The 18,382-nt window shown below is 35.5% G+C and overlaps 1 protein-coding gene across 1 annotated transcript in view; it reads left to right on the top strand.

The window, feature by feature from the left end:
• B4GALT5 (beta-1,4-galactosyltransferase 5) overlaps positions 1-14,044 on the top strand; it is a 61,922-nt gene extending 47,878 nt beyond the window's left edge. The window contains exons 4-9 of the mRNA XM_070940041.1: positions 3,192-3,316; positions 4,123-4,239; positions 5,709-5,896; positions 6,073-6,195; positions 8,100-8,201; positions 12,710-14,044. Of these exons, the coding sequence (XP_070796142.1) occupies positions 3,192-3,316; positions 4,123-4,239; positions 5,709-5,896; positions 6,073-6,195; positions 8,100-8,201; positions 12,710-12,857 (803 nt within the window). The 3' untranslated portion in view covers positions 12,858-14,044. The remainder of the gene's footprint in view (positions 1-3,191; positions 3,317-4,122; positions 4,240-5,708; positions 5,897-6,072; positions 6,196-8,099; positions 8,202-12,709) is intronic.
• Positions 14,045-18,382: the final 4,338 nt, after the last annotated feature.

Here is an 18,382-nt window from a genome sequence, read left to right as displayed (position 1 = left end):
TGAAGAAAGATAATTATTTTGTTCATAGAAAGGGAGCAGGTTCTATTGCTTTGCAAAATAGAGTCAAAGAGGATGTTCCATTGAATATTTCTTGAGCGAAGCATCCCTTCATGGCTTTACATGGTCCAGACATTATTTTGTTTATTAATGAATAATCTATTAATAAAATCTGCTTAGTTCATTCATGTCCAGATTTTCTCAACTCTGGGATGAGGGAAAAATAGAGACTCTTTACCACATTATTTATCATGTATAGATTGGAACTACTCTCATATTGAAAAGTACCGTATTTTTCGGAGTATAAAACGCACCGGAGTATAAGACGCACCTACCTTTTTTGGTTTTCTTTTTTTAAAAAAAGTTTTTATTTTTTAGACAAACACACATACAAACATACAATGTATTTTCTTTGAACAGAGTATTTGGCTGGTTCACAAATTTAAACAGTGTTTAATTTTTATGTTTCCTTTTTGCCATATTTATTCCTCATCTATTTTTTTTAAAAAATAACCCTAACCCTAACCCCGCACAAAACAGCTGATAGCAAATCAGCTGAGAGTCGGGAGGCCGATCTAATCAACTTGTGCTAATTAGCCTATGCCGAAGCTGAAAGGAGCTGTATTTTCTTGCTGTTTGCTTGCAAGGAGGTAACTGCTGTGAGGCGCAGGCCAAAGGGTGGGGGCCGGTGGGTAGGCAGGGCTACATTCGGTGTATAAGACGCATCTAAATTTTCACCCCCTTTTAGGTGGAAAAAAGGTGCATCTTATACTCTGAAAAATACGGTAGTTTATAGTCATCAAAAATGTTTTATTATCCTCTATTGGCACATGGAGACTCTTCTTAGATATTCATAAAGGTGATACAGGAACACCTAAAAGAATATAGGTCATTCAAGCTTAATATCTATTTGTTAATGACTGTTCAAACTTATGTCAAAGTTCAGGCCATACATTTCAGGCATTGCAGGTAGACCACACATAGGACTGGCTGCCATTGTTTATGATGATTAATGTCCCTGCAGTCATGTGATCACCATTTGTAACCTTTGTTGACTTTCTACAAGCAAAGTCAATGGGGAGGCCTGCAGGTGTCACAAGTGGCAACCATGTGACTTTGCACTTAAGACTGGCACTGGATTTGCTTAAAAATGACAATCAAAAGTGCTAAAATTTCCATTGTTTAGCAGTGCGGTTATGTGTTGTTGCTCTATGTGCCACATTGCTTAGTGACAGAAATTCCAGTCCCAGTTACCATCATTAATTGAGGACTGCCTGTAATTGCCTGAAGCATATGGCCTGAACCTTAAACAGGATTATCCTAAAATGTTGAGTTCCGTCGACTGTTTCTAAAGGCTGGTATATCCAAGGAAGCATTATAAGTGCACATACTTGAAAGATTCATGCTTCAATAGTGTTTACTGAGTTTCTGTGCTCTAAATTTGGGAATAAATTTGTCTTGGTTGGTGAGCATGATTATATCGGTGAAGGATAATGAGTCCTAGTAAAATTACTGTCACTCATCATAAGTAGCAATTGCTGTCCAGCAAGTTTGGCAAATCCAAGCACACAAATTTATTTTATGTGGAGTTTATATGCTTCTTTTCTTCATACTCAGCATTACAATAAGAGTGCGATGCTGTTACATGTTACTCATCTGGAAGTAACAGCTTGTATTTGGTTGTTCTTCCAAATGAAGTATACAGTACACACAGTAATCATCAACTTAATAACCATTTGTTCAGCAATCTGAACAAAAAATTACAATGGTGCTAAATAGTGCATGAGCTGAGAGCTTTGTTATCTGTCCAGTCATACTTGGCCAATAAAGAATTCTGTTCTGTTCTGTTCTGTTCTGTTCTGTTCTGTTCTGTTCTGTTCTATTCTATTCTATTCTATTCTATTCTATTCTATTCTATTCTATTCTATTCTATTCAGAGACTTTTGACCGATGCTCAAAGTTATGGCCGTTGCATCACCTCCATGATCAAATGATTATGATCTGGGCTCTTGGCAAACCACTTACAACAGGTTACCAAGCTCTCCACAATCATGTGACCACCATTTGCAATCTTCTGTGCTGGCTTCCTCAGAAAGCCAACAGGGAAACCATCTAGAAAGGTTGCAAGCCACTTCATTTCTTTGGACAACAGTGCACTGCATGGAGAAATGAAGCTTGGGAGTGTTTTGCTTCTCCATACAGCACACCGCCTCCTCTCCCTGCCCTGAGACTTTTTAACTTTCTAACACATGGCAGGGAGGAGAGCCAGTATTCTGGGCCAGAGAAAAAAAGCTCTGATCATTGGTATGCGAGCTTTTTTTCTCTGGCCCAGTTCTGCACATATTGTCCCTTTCTTTGAAGATCCATGTAATCACCTGCTCCTTGGAAGGCAAGGCCAGCAATCATTGAGCAAGACAATCACATGTGCCTTGCTTAAGGCATTGTCATTGACCTATTACTGTAATAGGCAGGCTCCATTACAATTGTAACATGGAGACTATCTGTAGTACCCAAATACTCCTTGAATGTAAGAGGCTTCTATTTCTTATATCATCTAATTCTTGTACCATAAATAATCTACGATAATCATAATCATAAGTTTATTTTTCAAGCATATATAAGTTAACAGGTAAAAGTATAAACATAATTTGAATACATGAAAAGAGTAAGTAAAAAGGGACATTAGGACAGGGACGGTAGGCATGCTGGTGCACTTATGCACGCCCCTTACAGACCTCTTAGGAATAGGGTGAGGTCAACAGTAGGCAGTCTAAGGTTAAAGTTTCGGGGTTTGGGGAAGAAACCACAGAGTCAGGTAGTGCATTCCAGGCATTGACCACTCTGTTACTGAAGAAATATTTTCTGCAATCGAGTTTGGAACAGTTTACCTTGAGTTTGTATCTATTATTTGCTTGTGTATTGTTGCGGTTGAAGCTGAAGTAGTAAGTAATCCTTCAAATTTTATTTGCAAGGGCATGATATCTCCTGATAATCTGTAGGTTTAGGTAAATTTATTGGCTTAGAACTTTGATTAAAATAGTAAAGGGGGGGAGTTAATTCTGAAAATTACAACTGATTGCAAGATAGCAATAACAGTAGTATAACAACAAAATGCATAATATGGTGAGATATTGCAAAATGTATTTTTTGAGCTGTGCTTCCTGCTTCTCATTTTCTCTTTTTTACATACACAGAGGGGCCAATTGATGTAAATATGAGTGAAATCAGTATGGATGAGATCCACCAGTTTTTTTCTCAAGACCCTACTATCAAATTAGGAGGTCACTGGAAGCCTAGTGACTGCTTGCCTCGCTGGAAAGTAAGCTACAGAAAGGGAATGTTGAAAATAATAATGCCATACCATCTCAAATCCTGAGTTTGTTATGTGCAATATAAAGGGCTTACATTTTTCTTTTGAAATATTTTTATATAAGATGCTGGCCTTATAATTCAGTGGTTCTTATTTTGGTAGCTGTTTTAATATAATAGAAGAGAATATTTGTACAATAGAGTTCTTAGTGCTTTCTGAGCTTAGTTGTTTGCTTGCAAACATTTTATTACTCAGCTAGCTAATATTGTTAGTGTGTCTCGCACACAAGTTGCAAGCAGAGTTTCTAGCACTAGCAAAGCATTTCTCCACTTTGGAAATCTCACTTCAAGAACTGATCGTAGGAATATTAAAAATAAAATTAGGAATCTGTCTTGAAGAACCAGAGTTCAGTATGATATTTTAATGCAATGCAAGTTCAAGAATCAAACCTGAAGCCACCACTTTAAAGTTATTAATTATAATCTAATATTTAGTATTAGCAGGCAATGTGATTTGTTTACAAGGACTGAGATGATGAGTCCATTTAACCTCTAAATCAGAAGTGTTGATACCTGCGCTTAGTCTCTGGAATCTTATTAGACTAAAATAAATTAATTTGAATTTTATTGTAACGTATTCGAACACAATTTTGCAAGGAAAGAACATTTAGGCAAGCCAGTTCCCACTCTTAAGGATTTAAGGATTTTACTTACAAAAATAATGTCCATGTGAGGTTTACATCTTTGCTTATCTAGTATTGATAGCTTAGGTTGCTTGCAAGATCTTAGAAGAGCTCATGATCTTTCTCCTTGTAGGTGGCTATTCTAATCCCATTCCGCAATCGTTTTGAACATTTGCCAGTTCTCTTTAAACATCTTGTTCCAATGCTGCAACGCCAACGTTTGCAATTTGCATTTTATGTCATTGAGCAAGTAAGTTTGCATTTACTTTTTTTGTTTCCAAGATTAATTTCTAGATTTCTGAAGACTAGTTTGTTTTGATAACATTTTGTCATCAAATCAAATACTGAAGTAATTCTTTTAACGAGGCAACTCATGTCATCCTGAAGCCTTGGCTGACTGTTCCCCTAGCCAGAAACTTCTACCCATGCAGAGTGCAAATATAAAATATTCTTCCAGTTACTGGTACTGCTGGAGGAGGCTTCAGGAGAGAAATGAAATGATGTAAGCTTTTCGTTTTTAGAAGCAAGGAGGCCATATTGCTTTAAAAAACATCTTCAAGGAACTGTTTTATTTAAACTTATAAAATAAAACTTTTAAGGATTTGCAATGCTGATCTGTTGTATAATAGCAATACAACTTAGATGTATACCACCCCAAAGTGATTTACAACACTCTCTGAGTGGTTTACAAATGTCAGCATATTGCCCCCAACAATCTGGGTTCTCATTTTACCAACCTCGGAAGATGGAAGGTCAACCTTGAGCCCAATGGGATTGAATTCCAGGCTGTGAGCAGAGTTTGCCTGCAATACTGCATTCTAACCACTCTGCCATCAGGGCTCCAAAAACCCTGTAAGAAAGATATACTCACAGAGTTTTTGCTCAGTGATATTATATCTCAAATGTTCAGAGCATTGTTTCAAATTTGAACTGATGGAAGACTTCCAAGTGTGTGTGTGTGTCTGTGTGTTTTGTTTGTTGATTTGTAGTTAAAACCTAAGGCTATCTAAATCAAAATTTTAGTAGTTACTAAGACATATAACTTCAATTGACTCAATATACCCCAATATACCTCAACTATGTACAAACTTTCCCAAACAGATTTGAATTGCCACTCTTTTCCTTGATGAAACTCTTACAGTGTTTGCATGCTTGTTTTGTGTGTATGTGTACAATTGCCTATAATACATCTGTGTAAGATCCATTTAAGAAGTGGGATCCTTATACTTGTATCAAAAGGTGTTGTAGCTCCTTCTACAGACTAGGTTGGGCTATCACTGGACAAAAGTGAAATATAAATTTTGCATTGCATTTATATTTAAGTGTTAATCAAATTCAGTCTATATATCTAGATCGGCATGTTATCACTGTGTTTCTAGGAATGTGTTTAACTCCTATTTTTCAAGAATTACCCTGGCAACAATGTGTGTCTTTTTTGTTATTTGTAGTTTGGCTTTAGGGTGATCCTACAATCCCACATATATCTATCTGCAGGCCTTAATCTGCTGATATGTCAGACATGTCAATCTAATGAAACAACAGTTTCTTAGGCAAAATTTGAAAGAAAAATCTTTGTATCTTTGAAAAAGAAAACTTACCATACTGTAAGATATGAAGCAACTAAATGCACCTATTCATCCACCTAAAGCATTGGAACTCAGGTTGACTTGTGTATGAAAGTAAATGTTATTTTTTTTATATACTGGGCTTTTCTTCTAGGCAGGTAATCAGCCCTTTAATCGTGCTATGCTCTTTAATGTTGGCTTTCGGGAAGCTATGAAGGACTTGGACTGGGACTGTTTCATCTTTCACGATGTGGACCATATACCTGAGAATGATCGTAACTATTATGGATGTGGACAGATGCCAAGACATTTTGCTACTAAGTTGGATAAGTACATGTATATGTAAGTAAGTGTAATTCCCTAGTGAGTTTAATGCTAAAAGTAGAAAATTAATTAGAAGCAGATACTACTGTAACTAAAACTAATTGAGACAAGCTACAACCACATATTTGCTGTGACCACTAAAAACTGTATTAATTTCAAACTTGACTGACATTTTTATTTTCATTTATCTGTAGCCTTCCATATGCTGAATTTTTTGGTGGAGTGAGTGGCTTGACAGTGAAACAGTTCAAAAAAATCAACGGCTTTGCAAATGCATTCTGGGGCTGGGGTGGAGAGGATGACGACCTTTGGAACAGGTACATTGTGCAGGAAACGGAGAGGGTGGTTTGCATGTAAATTCCAATTGACCGGGCTCCATGATTTAGTTTCAAATTCCACGAAACATGTGAACAAAAAGAATTACAATATAAAATGAAAAAGGAGTGACTTTGTCAGTTTTTTCAGAAAATTTGCATCCTTGGTTACATCTTGCATTATATACTCATCTTAGCAATACCAACTGCCTGAAAGTCTTCCCTATTTTCTTTTTATGCTAATCAGCCCTGTTTTGGCAGTTGCCACTCTTACAACATAACATCTAGACAATGCCCACCTCTCCAGCCATGTCATTATCACTGATACAAAGTTAGCCTTCCTTCCCATCATTGTTAATTTTAAATCAATTTAGTATTACCATTTATTGTTTTAACATTTCATATTTTTGCTTTTATTGATTGTAAGCCACCTAGGCAAGATGGGTGGCATATAAGTTTAATAAATAAATAATAAAAAATAAACAAAGGCTATTTCATCTTCCACCTTTATGATTTAAGTTGAAACATGAAGTTCTGTTTATTTCCTGGGTATAGTTAATTTACTCTATTAGATAAGCTGTTTTTAGAAGTACATAACAACAATACCAGAGGAATGCTGTCAATATAATTTACTTGGACTTCAGTAAGGCATTTGATAAAGTAGACCATAACCTACTACTTGATAAAATAGAAAAATGTGGGTTAGACAGCATCACCACCAGATGGATTCATAACTGGTTGACCAACCGCACTCAACGTGTAGTCCTGAATGGAACTGCATCTACATGGAGGGAAGTATGCAATGGGATACCCCAGGGCTCTGTTTTAGGCCCAGTACTCTTCAACATATTCATCAATGATTTGGATGAGGGGATAGATGTGGAATTCATCAAATTTGCAGATGAAACCAAGCTAGCAGGAATAGCCAACACTCCAGAAGATAGGCTCAAGATACAGAAGGATCTTGACATACTTGAACATTGGGCACTATCTAACAAAATGAAATTCAATGGTGAAAAAAATAAGGTTTTACATTTAGGCAAGAAAAACAAAATGCACAGGTACAGTATATCTGGTACCTTGCTCAATAGTGGTGACTCTGAGAAGGATCTTGGAGTCCTAGTGGACAATCATTTAAATATGAGCCAGCAGTGTACAGCAGGTGCCAAAAAAGCCAACACAGTTCTTTGCTGAATAAATAGAAGGATAGAATCAAGATCACGTGAAGTTTTAATATCACTTTATAATGCCTTGGTAAGGCCACAGTTGGAATACTGCATCCAATTTTGGTTGCCACAATGAAAAAAGATGTTGATTCTCTAGAAAGAGTGCAGAGAAGAGCAACAAAGATGATTAGGGGACTCGAGGATAAAACATATAAAGAATGGTTGCTGGAACTATATATGTCTACTCTTATGAAAAGAGGGTCTAGGGGAGACGTCATAACAGATAATATCTCAGGGGTTGCCACAAAGAAGAGGGACTCAAACTATGCAGCTGAAGGCAGGACAAGAAGCAATGGGTGGAAACTAATCAAGGAGAGAAGCAACCTAGAACTAAGGAGAAATTTCCTGACAGTTGGAACAATTAATCAGTGGAACAACTTGCCTCCCGAAGTTGTAAATGCTCCAACACTAGAAGTTTTTAAGAAGAGATTAGAATACTTGTTGTAGCTATGTCCCATAGCTTCATAGTTAACAGTAAATAAACAGCTTATTCCATTTTCTAACTGGAATATAATAGCAGGCTGCTACACAACTAATTCAAATGAAAAAGTGTATAAATAAGCTAATTTAGGAGATATGTTGGGATGCTTTCTTATGAATAATTTTGATATGTTTGCTCAAATGATTAGTGTTGGCAAATACTAAATTCAAGGCAATTTAATGATTCCCTTTCTTTTCCAGGGTTCACTATGCAGGCTACTTGGTTACTCGGCCAGAAGGAGATACAGGGAAATACAAGTCAATTCCCCATCATCATAGAGGGGAAGTTCAATTCTTAGGAAGGCAAGTTCTTAAAAATATTGTATATATGCAGATTTTCCTGTCCATTAGATTTGAGTGGATGTCATTCTAAATGCTAAGACTCTGCACCTTAAAAGGTATGGTGAAGTTAAACAGTCTAAAACCTCCAGTGTATTTCTTAAACAATATAGAGAAGCTATTGTCTGCATTCACCAATTATATGGTTGAGCCAATTAAGTCCTTCATTTAAAAAAGTCCTATGGATCTTTACTTTGTAACCCCAAGTCATTGTGTTGCTTTTCTTTATGATTTTTTCATCATCATAGCCTCTCACCGCCCAGTACGCTCACATAGAGAGGGTCTTCTCAGGGTGCCGTCAGCCAAACAGTGTCGACTGGTGGCCCTCAGGGGGAGAGCCTTTTCTGTGGGGGCACCCACCATCTGGAACGAGCTCCCCCCAGAGATACAGAGGATCCCGGATCTGCGCACTTTCCGCTGTGCCCTCAAAACATTTTTGTTTCAGCAGGCCGGCCTGGCCTAACTTTCCCTTTATATTGCTTTTAATTTTGTTTTAAACTGGGATGTCTTAAATTATCTGGGACCAGAGTATTTAATATATTTTAATTGGTTTTTAACGTTTGTATTACATGTATTTTTATCTTTCGCTGTTCACCGCCCTGAGTCCCTCTGGAGTAGGGGGGTATATAAATTAAATTAAATTAAATTAAATTAAATTAAATTAAATTAAATTAAATTAAATTAAATTAAATTAAATTAAATTAAATTAAATTAAATTAAATTAAATTAAATTAAATTAAATTAAATTAAATTAAATTAAATTAAATTAAATTAAATTAAATTAAATTAAATTAAATTAAATTAAATTAAATTAAATTAAATTAAATTAAATTAAATTAAATAAATAAGACTGTATTTCAATTTGAGTTTAAGATGATTCTAAAATAGAACTAAGAATATATGTTTGTGGGGTAGTTCAGATTATTTTATTTCACAAACTAATTCAGTGCTCCTTGTTTTTCCAGTCAAGACATATTTGTCCCCAGCAATTTCCTAATTATTGAAAGCCTTGCCAAGTGTTCAGATGTTTCTACTGGAAAAGCACAAACATGGATTATTCTCAGGCAGATTTCAGCAAAAATTTTAAGATCCCCTTTCTCTTTAGTTGGCAAACCTAATGTCTTTGTGACCTCCACTTTCACCTTGACTTATGACCAAAATTAGAACCGGAAGTGATGCATTCATTAAGTGAATTGCACTTAATGCAATTTTACAACTTTTTTGCAACAGTCATTAAGAAAATCACATGAGCAAAACAGCTTCCATCTTTACTTATCAAAACCTTCTGGGAAGGTTGCAGATACAGTTGCCAAATGCCCGAATTTTGATTGTGCAACTATGGGAACATTGAGATGGTTGTAAATGTGAGGACCAGTCATATGTCCCTTCTTTTTAGCACTCTCAAAACTTCAAATGATCATTAAATGAAAGGTCATAAGACACTGAGTACCTGTAGTCCAGACATTTTCCCAGTTCTGGCTTGAGTTGTAGTTTTGGCCTTTGAAATAGGCTGAAAAATGATGCCATAACTTTATCTTACTTATCTTTATATTCATTTACATATGGTTGTATGAAAAGTTTGTGCTCATAGTAAATTTTGCATCAAGATTTCTCATGCAGATCAGTACTGAATTGTAATAACCTTGAAAATGAATTGCAATGAGAATTCTTGGTACTGAATGCTATATCTTTTAAAGTGGCCTTTTTATGTATCAAGCATATAGAGATTTCTATAGGTCTGTTTTAATGTAAAATACTGATTTCACATTTTGAAGCACAAAATGAGTTTATAGTATACAATGTTCTGCTTTCTGATCTTTTCTTCTTTCCAGTCAACCATTCCATTTTTTGAAATGTTTCTTCCCGTTTTTCTCTTAGCCTCTACTTTGCTATTGAAGTTACTGTATAGTCATTGTGTTTAACTGGGAATTAGAGCAGCTATAATTTGGAGGTTTTCTCCCTAGCCTCAAGTGTTTGTGGGACATTGATGCTTGTGTGGAAAGGAAAGCTTCAATATCCCGAGCTGATTTAGTTAAAAAAAATTATTGCTTTGGGCCAAAGCCTATTTAGGGTCCATTAAGTCATGAATTACTACTTCATTTCAACTTTAAACATTTAAACAGTTTTAAAGGAAAGTTTCTAGAGTACCATCTTTAGGGGAAACTTGCATTTTAAAGAGTTGCTTTCAACTCTTTAAAATGCTTTCCCCTGTGGATTACAATTGTTGCCTTCTTGTTTTCGAAGTAATCCTCAATTTTTAGTTGCTTAGTTGATTTATTCAAAGACAGTGCACCTGAATTCTCACACTCCCTCTTCTCTTTTTTCCCATCCTCCTTGTTCTCTTATAAAACTGTTACTTGTTTCAGTTCCAGCTGCTAGCAAATAAAAGCAAGCCAGTCCAAGAGAAAAATGTAGACTGTAATTTGCAAGTGATAGAGCATTAAATGATTTAACTGACAAGGAGCTCACTAAAGGGACTTCTATCTCAGCAACGTATTTCCCGTTGCTCTTACTGAAGGAGATGGAGGGGGAAATTGCACCTTCAGGAATTATGGGATTATGAACATTTATGCTACACACATGTCATTACCTGTTTTTATTCTTCTGGTTAAGTTTTGATGCTAAAGGGGTGACATGTTATATCCCCATCAGCTAGGGATCTCTGGTATGAAATATTGTAGCTTCAGGTTATGGAACAAGAACTAGGGGAAGCTGTGTGTGTCTGCATGTGTGTGTATGTGTGCATGCCACATGTATTACGTACACATGAACACACTCCCAATTATATTTGAGAAGAGAGAGTTCTCAGCTTTAGTATCTCATACTTTAACAAGCAGTAAATGTATAAAAAGGTCACTGACTATATATAAAAATGTCAAGTGTTATGGAACAAAGAGGACTATCAGGAACTATTTTGTAACAGCCTACCTATGCATCTGAAAAATCATTCAATGTTGTACTTTCTGTAGTTTAATGTAAGATTTCTTATAAATTTGGAGTCATTTTTCAAAATGATTTTAAATTTCTTTAAACTGGCAGCATATTTTTATCTTGCTTTGTTCATTGCTGTTGATTTGGACCCACTGATAACTACCAGTCCATCCTTCCTTCTGCTTATATTGCTTTTGCTTAATAATGTTTTGAACTGTAACTCATTTGTGTGGACATGCTCATGGTAGGAAATATAAATGATAGAAAAGATGAATACAGAAAACAGAAGGCTTAATTTTCTATAACATAACCTCAAAACTGATAGTATCCATAGATACTACTTTGTCCATAGATAGAACTTTTAATTATTAATTTAATGGATGGAAACTGATCAAGGAGAGATTCAACCTAGAAATAAGGACATTTTCTGACAGTGAGAACAACTAAACAATGGAACAGAAGTTGCCTTCAGAAGTTGTGGGAGCTTCATCAATGGAAGCTTTCAAGAAGAGACTGCCATCTGTTAGAAATGATGTAAGCTTTCCTGCTTGGGCAGGGGGTTGGACTAGATGACTTACAAGGTCCCTTCCAACTCTGCTATTTTGAAATTAAGTATTTGTGCTTCATCCTTTCTCGTGAATGTAAGAAGATGAAAGTGAAAGAAAAAGAGTTTTCATTCTTATATAGATTTATAAAAATGTCTGAAATCTATATAAAGGATGAATTTTAGCAAACAAAGCAATTCTTTGAATCCATGTTCAGAAGTGATTTCCATTCATTGAGCATGTTGATTATATAAAATGAAAATAGAATTTTTAAAAAGGGAAATTTATGATTCAGGATGAGATTTATGATGAGAAAAGGAAAAGGAAAACTGAAGCAATAGTTTTTGTTTCTCATCAGAATTGGTCGGAGCAGATCTTGGGCAACATGTTGGAAATGGATGCTTTTGTGTGCAATATTAGAAAATTAAATGAAGTGGAAGAAAAGAACTGGACAATTTAAAACAAGAAAGCTTTTTTTATAGTTTGCAATGCTTTCATTTTTGTCTATTAAGTTTATATTTTGGTGTTGCTTACATATATTTTCTTTGCAATATTTATTTATCAGGATCTGAGCATTTCAATAGAAATCCATTATTCTACTTTAGATATCCAGCTCTGAGAAATGATTGTGTTCACATGATGTCCCTACCCATGGTTAATTTATCTATAGCTTCCTCACTTAATCCAATTACCTATGTTCATACTTTATATAAGTACATACGTATGTACTATGTATATAAACTAATATAAATACAAAATGAAGTTAGGAGTAGGATGGAAAGTTTTAGAATCCGAGTGAATCGGTGTTCTGCCTAGAACTCAGACCTTTTAAATTGGACATGAATGGACTTTTGATGGCTGTAGGCTGCACAGGCTGATATTTTTTAATAAATTAAGAAACTATTGATATTCATAATGTAGTCATATTAACAGTCTTTTATGTTATATTTTGGAACAATATTGGTTTTAATGTTTTCTCTCTTTCTTTTTCAATAGATATGCACTGTTGAGGAAGTCCAAAGAGAGGCAAGAATTGGATGGCCTCAATAATTTGAACTATTTTCCAAATATTACATATGATTCTTTGTATAAAAACATAACTGTCAATCTATCACCAGAGCTGGCTCTGGTGAGTGAATACTAAGAGAATATGAGAAGAGAATATCAAGAGATGGTTTTATAGATGTCTCCTGGACAAGAATAATCTTGTGTCTAATGAAGGATCACAGTGTTTTGAAGAATAATTTTCAAAAATACGCACAGAGATCATCAGACTGTAGACATATTCACACTGTCAGCGAGTTCAGACTTAACTTGCTTTTTGATTTCTTTTTAAAAAGAACAGGTGTGACCTGCTGCTTTTGTCCCAGCATTCCATTTCCTTAAGCAATCTCCAGTAACAAATAGAAATTGAATGTGCTTTCCTGCTCATAAAACCAGTTTGGCTTAAAAGAAAGAAAGAAAGAAAAGTCTTGGTTTCTTGACTTACGGTGCTGGAAACTATCCTGTAAGCAACTGGTGTCAAACTTGCAGCGTCACGTTGCCATCATGTGACATATCGCGATGTGTTTTCCTTTTGTGGAGCTGGGGTGGGTGTGGCCTCCGCGTGAGGCATCCAGCCCGTGGGCCGCCTGTTTGACACCCCTGCTGTAAGCTATGACCATTATTGGAGATGAACTGCTACTTAACAGTGACACCATTCTTTTGCATTTGTGTTTGCATTGGTTTTCTAATTGACTTGCTTGAAGGAAAAAAGATATATATATATCTATATATATCTATATATATACACACAATCACTTCTTAAAGAAGTATAGATGTAGATAAGCTGTATAAATTGCTTTCCTTTATTTTTTAAAAAATGCAGTTCAAAACTGAAGCTGAAGGTTTACAACTTAGCATAACTCAAGTAAGCCCTCAACTGTGCGAGCACTTCAGTACATAAGGATGACATGCAAGTAATTCTCTTCAGGGCTGTTTAAGCAGTTGTTAGTGGGATTGAGACTGTCAGTTCATTGGTGGTTTTGGAAACAATACCAGTGTTTATTGGAAAAGGAGGAATCTGGCATTGGGAGAGTGAATTTTATTCATGAAAGTGAAAAGGCCAAATGCATTTTGGGGATTGCATAGTCTTTCTGGGTTGTTGGTTTTGTTTTTTTGTTTTGTGTGTGTGTGTGTGACCCAGTGCATTTTGTCCCCGTATTCCAAACCGACAGCAAAACATCAGAAAAAATATCTCCCTGTTTCATCTTGGTAAGGGACAAAAAGTCTCCAGAAAGTTAACCAAGTTTCCACTTTGTTTGGTTAAAGTTTGCAAATCATTCAGTCTGTTGTTGGAAAAATCTATAGTGATTTCTGTAACTTTAATTGGGGTGGGTGGGTGGGTGTATGAATAATATTTTGATATATTTATTGTGTAAATGAAACTGAACTAACATAGACTAAAACTGTAGGTTGAAGTTCTTGGGTATGATTATTAACCAGAAAAACATTGCACAAGTACAAGTACTGGGATAAATGTATCCAGACTCCAACTCTTAATTAAAAGAATGAAGGGCATTGAGATTAGTTTTTAAAAATGTGAATATCAGGCAGAATTGGTTGGTCCATAATCTCTATCTAGTCTTTGTTTTAACCTACCATAATAAGTTTGTGCCTTTGTTTTGTTTTTTTCTGGTTTAAAACCAGTCCATCTCTTTATATAGCATGTACAGACTTTTTAAAACGGGGGTATTTACTCTGGTAAAACAAATTGTTCTTTAATATATATTTATAGACAGAGTTTAATGTGAAAAGTACTTTAATCTCTTTGATTGCATTGTTGCCTTCAGTTGCTTTAACTTGTATAGGGTTGTGGTGGGGGTTTTTTTTTTTTTTAGATTTTGGGTTTGGTAGATATATGATCCCCCATATACAACTGTTGTGGAGGTGATTAACCAGACCCATTTTCTTGAATCTCAAGAGTTATGAAGGGGCGAGTGTGTGCTTGTGCGTGAAAGAGAGAGAAAGTGTGCATGTGTGCATCTTACCAGCTGATATGAAAGGGCAGGAAGTCTGTTCTTGAATTTGCTGATAAGTAGGCTTTAAAATGTTTCATAATAGTACCTTTACAGTTGCTGCAGAGGGAATAACTTAGCTTTTATTCTTTTAATGGCACATGAAGCAATAAAGACTTCTACATTTTGATAATTTTCAGTTGTGAATAATTCATATGTATTTTTTTTAAACTTGGAAGGCTAGTAGAAATTAAATTTATTTAATGGTGCTTCGGTTGAGAATGTGTTTCAATCTGTCTTAATTCACCTTGACATTTCCAAACATCTATTTGGCAGTGCTGCGCACACACACACACACACACACACACACACACACACACACTATAAAAATAGATTATGCACCCTTCTACTATACCCTCTGAATTACCTCTGCTAAGAATGCACTTGTTGAAGATTGGTGTGAAAGAGTCAGTTTCACTTCTTAATTAGTTCTGGATTGATTTTTTTCCCAAAAAAATTGTTTTCTTGCCCTTCCTTTAAAAGTGTGGAATATCTTTTAAATGTGCACTGTTGCTCTTATCAGGTAAGTCTGCTATTGTATGGTAAATGTAATTGTTGGAAACATAACTGTCAAGCGCATGTGTTGTTATGGTGTTTTAAAAAATCATTTAAAATGTGTACATTAATAGCTGAAATTTCAACAGAGTGCTCCCCATTTCCATCAGCACTGTCAGCTAATATTGGTAAGGGATAGAACACTATCATTACAAAATGTATGTTTTATATGAGCCATGTAGATCTTTATTTGCTAAACCTCTTTTTTTTTGTAAAAACTGTTTTGTATTCAGTTTAACATCTGAGCAACCACTGTGCATTGCCAAACTTCTACTGTCAAAGATAGAATTGAATCATATGTAATTTCTTTCTTTCTGTTGTTTTGAGCTTCTCTGTGTTTTCTGTGAGGCTCCAGGGGTATATTTTTGCACTGAAATCTAGTGTTAAAACACACAATTTTCAGCAATCCATTGTATCATTGCATTTATGCACCTGTGTGTTTGTACATTTTTGTATTTGTTAATTTATGAGTGATTTTTTTCAGTAAAAAGAATACATATTCAAGAACCAAGAAATGGTAATGATATTGCTTTATTTATGAGTGAATTACTAACCTGCAGTTCAGTGTAGTGAAGAGCCAAATTTATAGGTATGCTTTAATGCACAATTGGATTAATTTTATAATTTAAAAAAGATAATGCTTTTAGATTGTTAATTATTTGACTCAGTTTCCCTTTCATTACAGAAATCAACACATGAACTTCATTTATTAAACTTATTTATATTTATATGAAATTTAACTTTCAAATTTCTACTTTATAAATAAAAAATTGCTTCATTTAAAAAAAAGTATCATATAAAAAAATCAAATTACTCATTGTTTGTACAAGCGCCTAGATAATTTCAGTAGAATGTATGAAATAGAAAAGGCTTTCTATTCCCTGAAGTTTAATTTATCAATGATTATTGTATTTATCAACCTATGTTACTGACATTTTAAATTGGACCAGCCAGATATTTAAGAGGTGTCTTAATTTATTCCCAACATTTTCATAAGTACCTTTTTGGAAAGTTTCTCGGATCTAATGGTAGTATAATTCCAGTTCTTAGCACTTAGATTTATATATCACTTCATGGTGCTTTACAGCCCTCTGCAAGCAGTTTTACAGAGTCTGCATATTGTCCCCAACAATCTGGGTCCTCATTTTACCGACCTTGGAAGGATGGAAGGCCGAGTCAACCTTGGGCCGGTGAGGATCGAACTTCTGGCAGAATTAGCCTGCAATACTGCATTCTAACCATTGTGCCACCACAGCTCTTACTTATCTCCCTGCATTAAGCTTTTTATTCATAAAGTTTGTGCCCCACATTCTGAGTATTTATATAAAGACACTTGAAATCCTTGTGACTTGGTGTGGTCTTTCTTGTATTTGCATCCTTGTTATTGGTTGCCGACACATCCTGCATACTCCATTCAGTTCCATTCCCAGTACCATTTCAATTTAAAGTCCTCTGGATCATGTTAGCAAAGTACTTTTTAAACACCTTCTGGCCAACTCTTGTGAGATGCAGCCTCTCCCCTGCCAGGAGTCTCCTGTCTTGGAAACAGGTTTTCTTATTAAAATCTAAACCATTCCTGTTGGCCTTGTCTATGTAGCCAGATGGCTACACTTCTTGCTCTTATTGGACCACATGGATGGATGGATGGATGGATGGATGGATGGATGGATGGATGGAATGAAAAACAGGGAAATATCTACTGTGTCCCAGCTCTCACCTTTCTGCTATTACTCTTTGTCGTCATAGCCATCTTTAAGCTTTGGCTGTCTGTGTCATATAGTGCAGAAGATATTTATCAATGGGCTTTTTATCTCATGTATGCCACACCTTTCTCTTGCTTGACTGATCACCAGAGAGAATCTAGCACCTGTTTCTTTCAATAGGGGGTTTCTGATTATCACTATCATTAAAGTAGAGGCAGGAATCATTCAATTGTATTTTAAAATTTTGATTTAATTTGCTCTGGACTCTTACAATTTGAAAATAAAAAATAGAGGAAAAATCTAAAGTGTCTAGACAATAATACCCCATAATGGGTTTAAACCCCCCACCCCCCACCTAACAGGGCTCCATGGCCACATACTTCAAGGCCTGGGAGAAGAACCATGTTTTTAAAGATTACTGGAACATCATTAGGGGAACTTTAGGGGGATATCATTCTAGAGTGGAGATACCATAACAAAAATGGTAAAATTCCTGGGTCGGGTAGAAGGTGTTAAATTGAAGGGACATGGAGCATACTAACTTTACCCAATCTTACTGGACAGGCAGAAACTGGGAGATAGTCCTTATAATAACCTGGACTTTACTCATCCTAGTGAGTCATCTTAGTGTTTGAGATTTATGGCCACTTTTCATCCAGGAATACAGAAAATTAATCAGCGGTGAGACTGGAATCCGTTCTGGAACCACTGAAATACTAAAAGATTTTTATGGATTTGGATATTCCCGTGGGTTTTCTTTTTATCTTCTGGGAAGCTTCTTGCTGCTGCTGTCCTTTTGCAAGCACCTCCTGTATCTAATTTAAGAATTTCCCATCTTCCCTCCTAAGCATAAATCCTTTCACTTTTTCTTCCAGGACGTACATCCTGAACTTGTGCAATACATCCTGAACTTTGTATAATTCTTGTCCTCTTCAGAGTAAAAACATGACACTTCTGCAGTCACAAGAACTAATGAAAATGTACTTTCTCCTTGGTTTCCCCTTCCAAAGACCTATTTGTACTCACCCCATCTGCTCACTTGCAATAATTTTGGTTTTTGCTAAGCAATGTGATACAATCAGTTTGTTGCTGGATTTCTGGTGATTCCACGGGTAAGCCCGTGCAATTGATTGACGACAAGTATGGAAAAAGTTTTCTATGTTTTCAGGTTAGCTCTGTAATCCTGGTCTAGTGTTGCTAGGTAAATGCCCATTCAAATAATCAAATCTTACTTGGTTAATTTTTGGGACAGTTGGAACAAGATTCGAAACGCATATAGACTCAAAATTTATCAATCTAAGCTGACGAAAAAAATTTTTGTCATGAGAATAGCCATCTGTTCAAGAAATCTCGGA

The sequence above is a fragment of the Pituophis catenifer genome, unplaced genomic scaffold (assembly GCF_029215685.1).
Source record: "Pituophis catenifer annectens isolate HBS135680 unplaced genomic scaffold, rPitCat1.0.hap2 SCAF_3, whole genome shotgun sequence".
In the NCBI taxonomy this organism is placed as follows: Eukaryota; Metazoa; Chordata; class Lepidosauria; order Squamata; family Colubridae; genus Pituophis; species Pituophis catenifer.
Note: the sequence above shows the minus strand (reverse complement) of the source record. Positions and strands in the feature narration are given on the sequence as shown.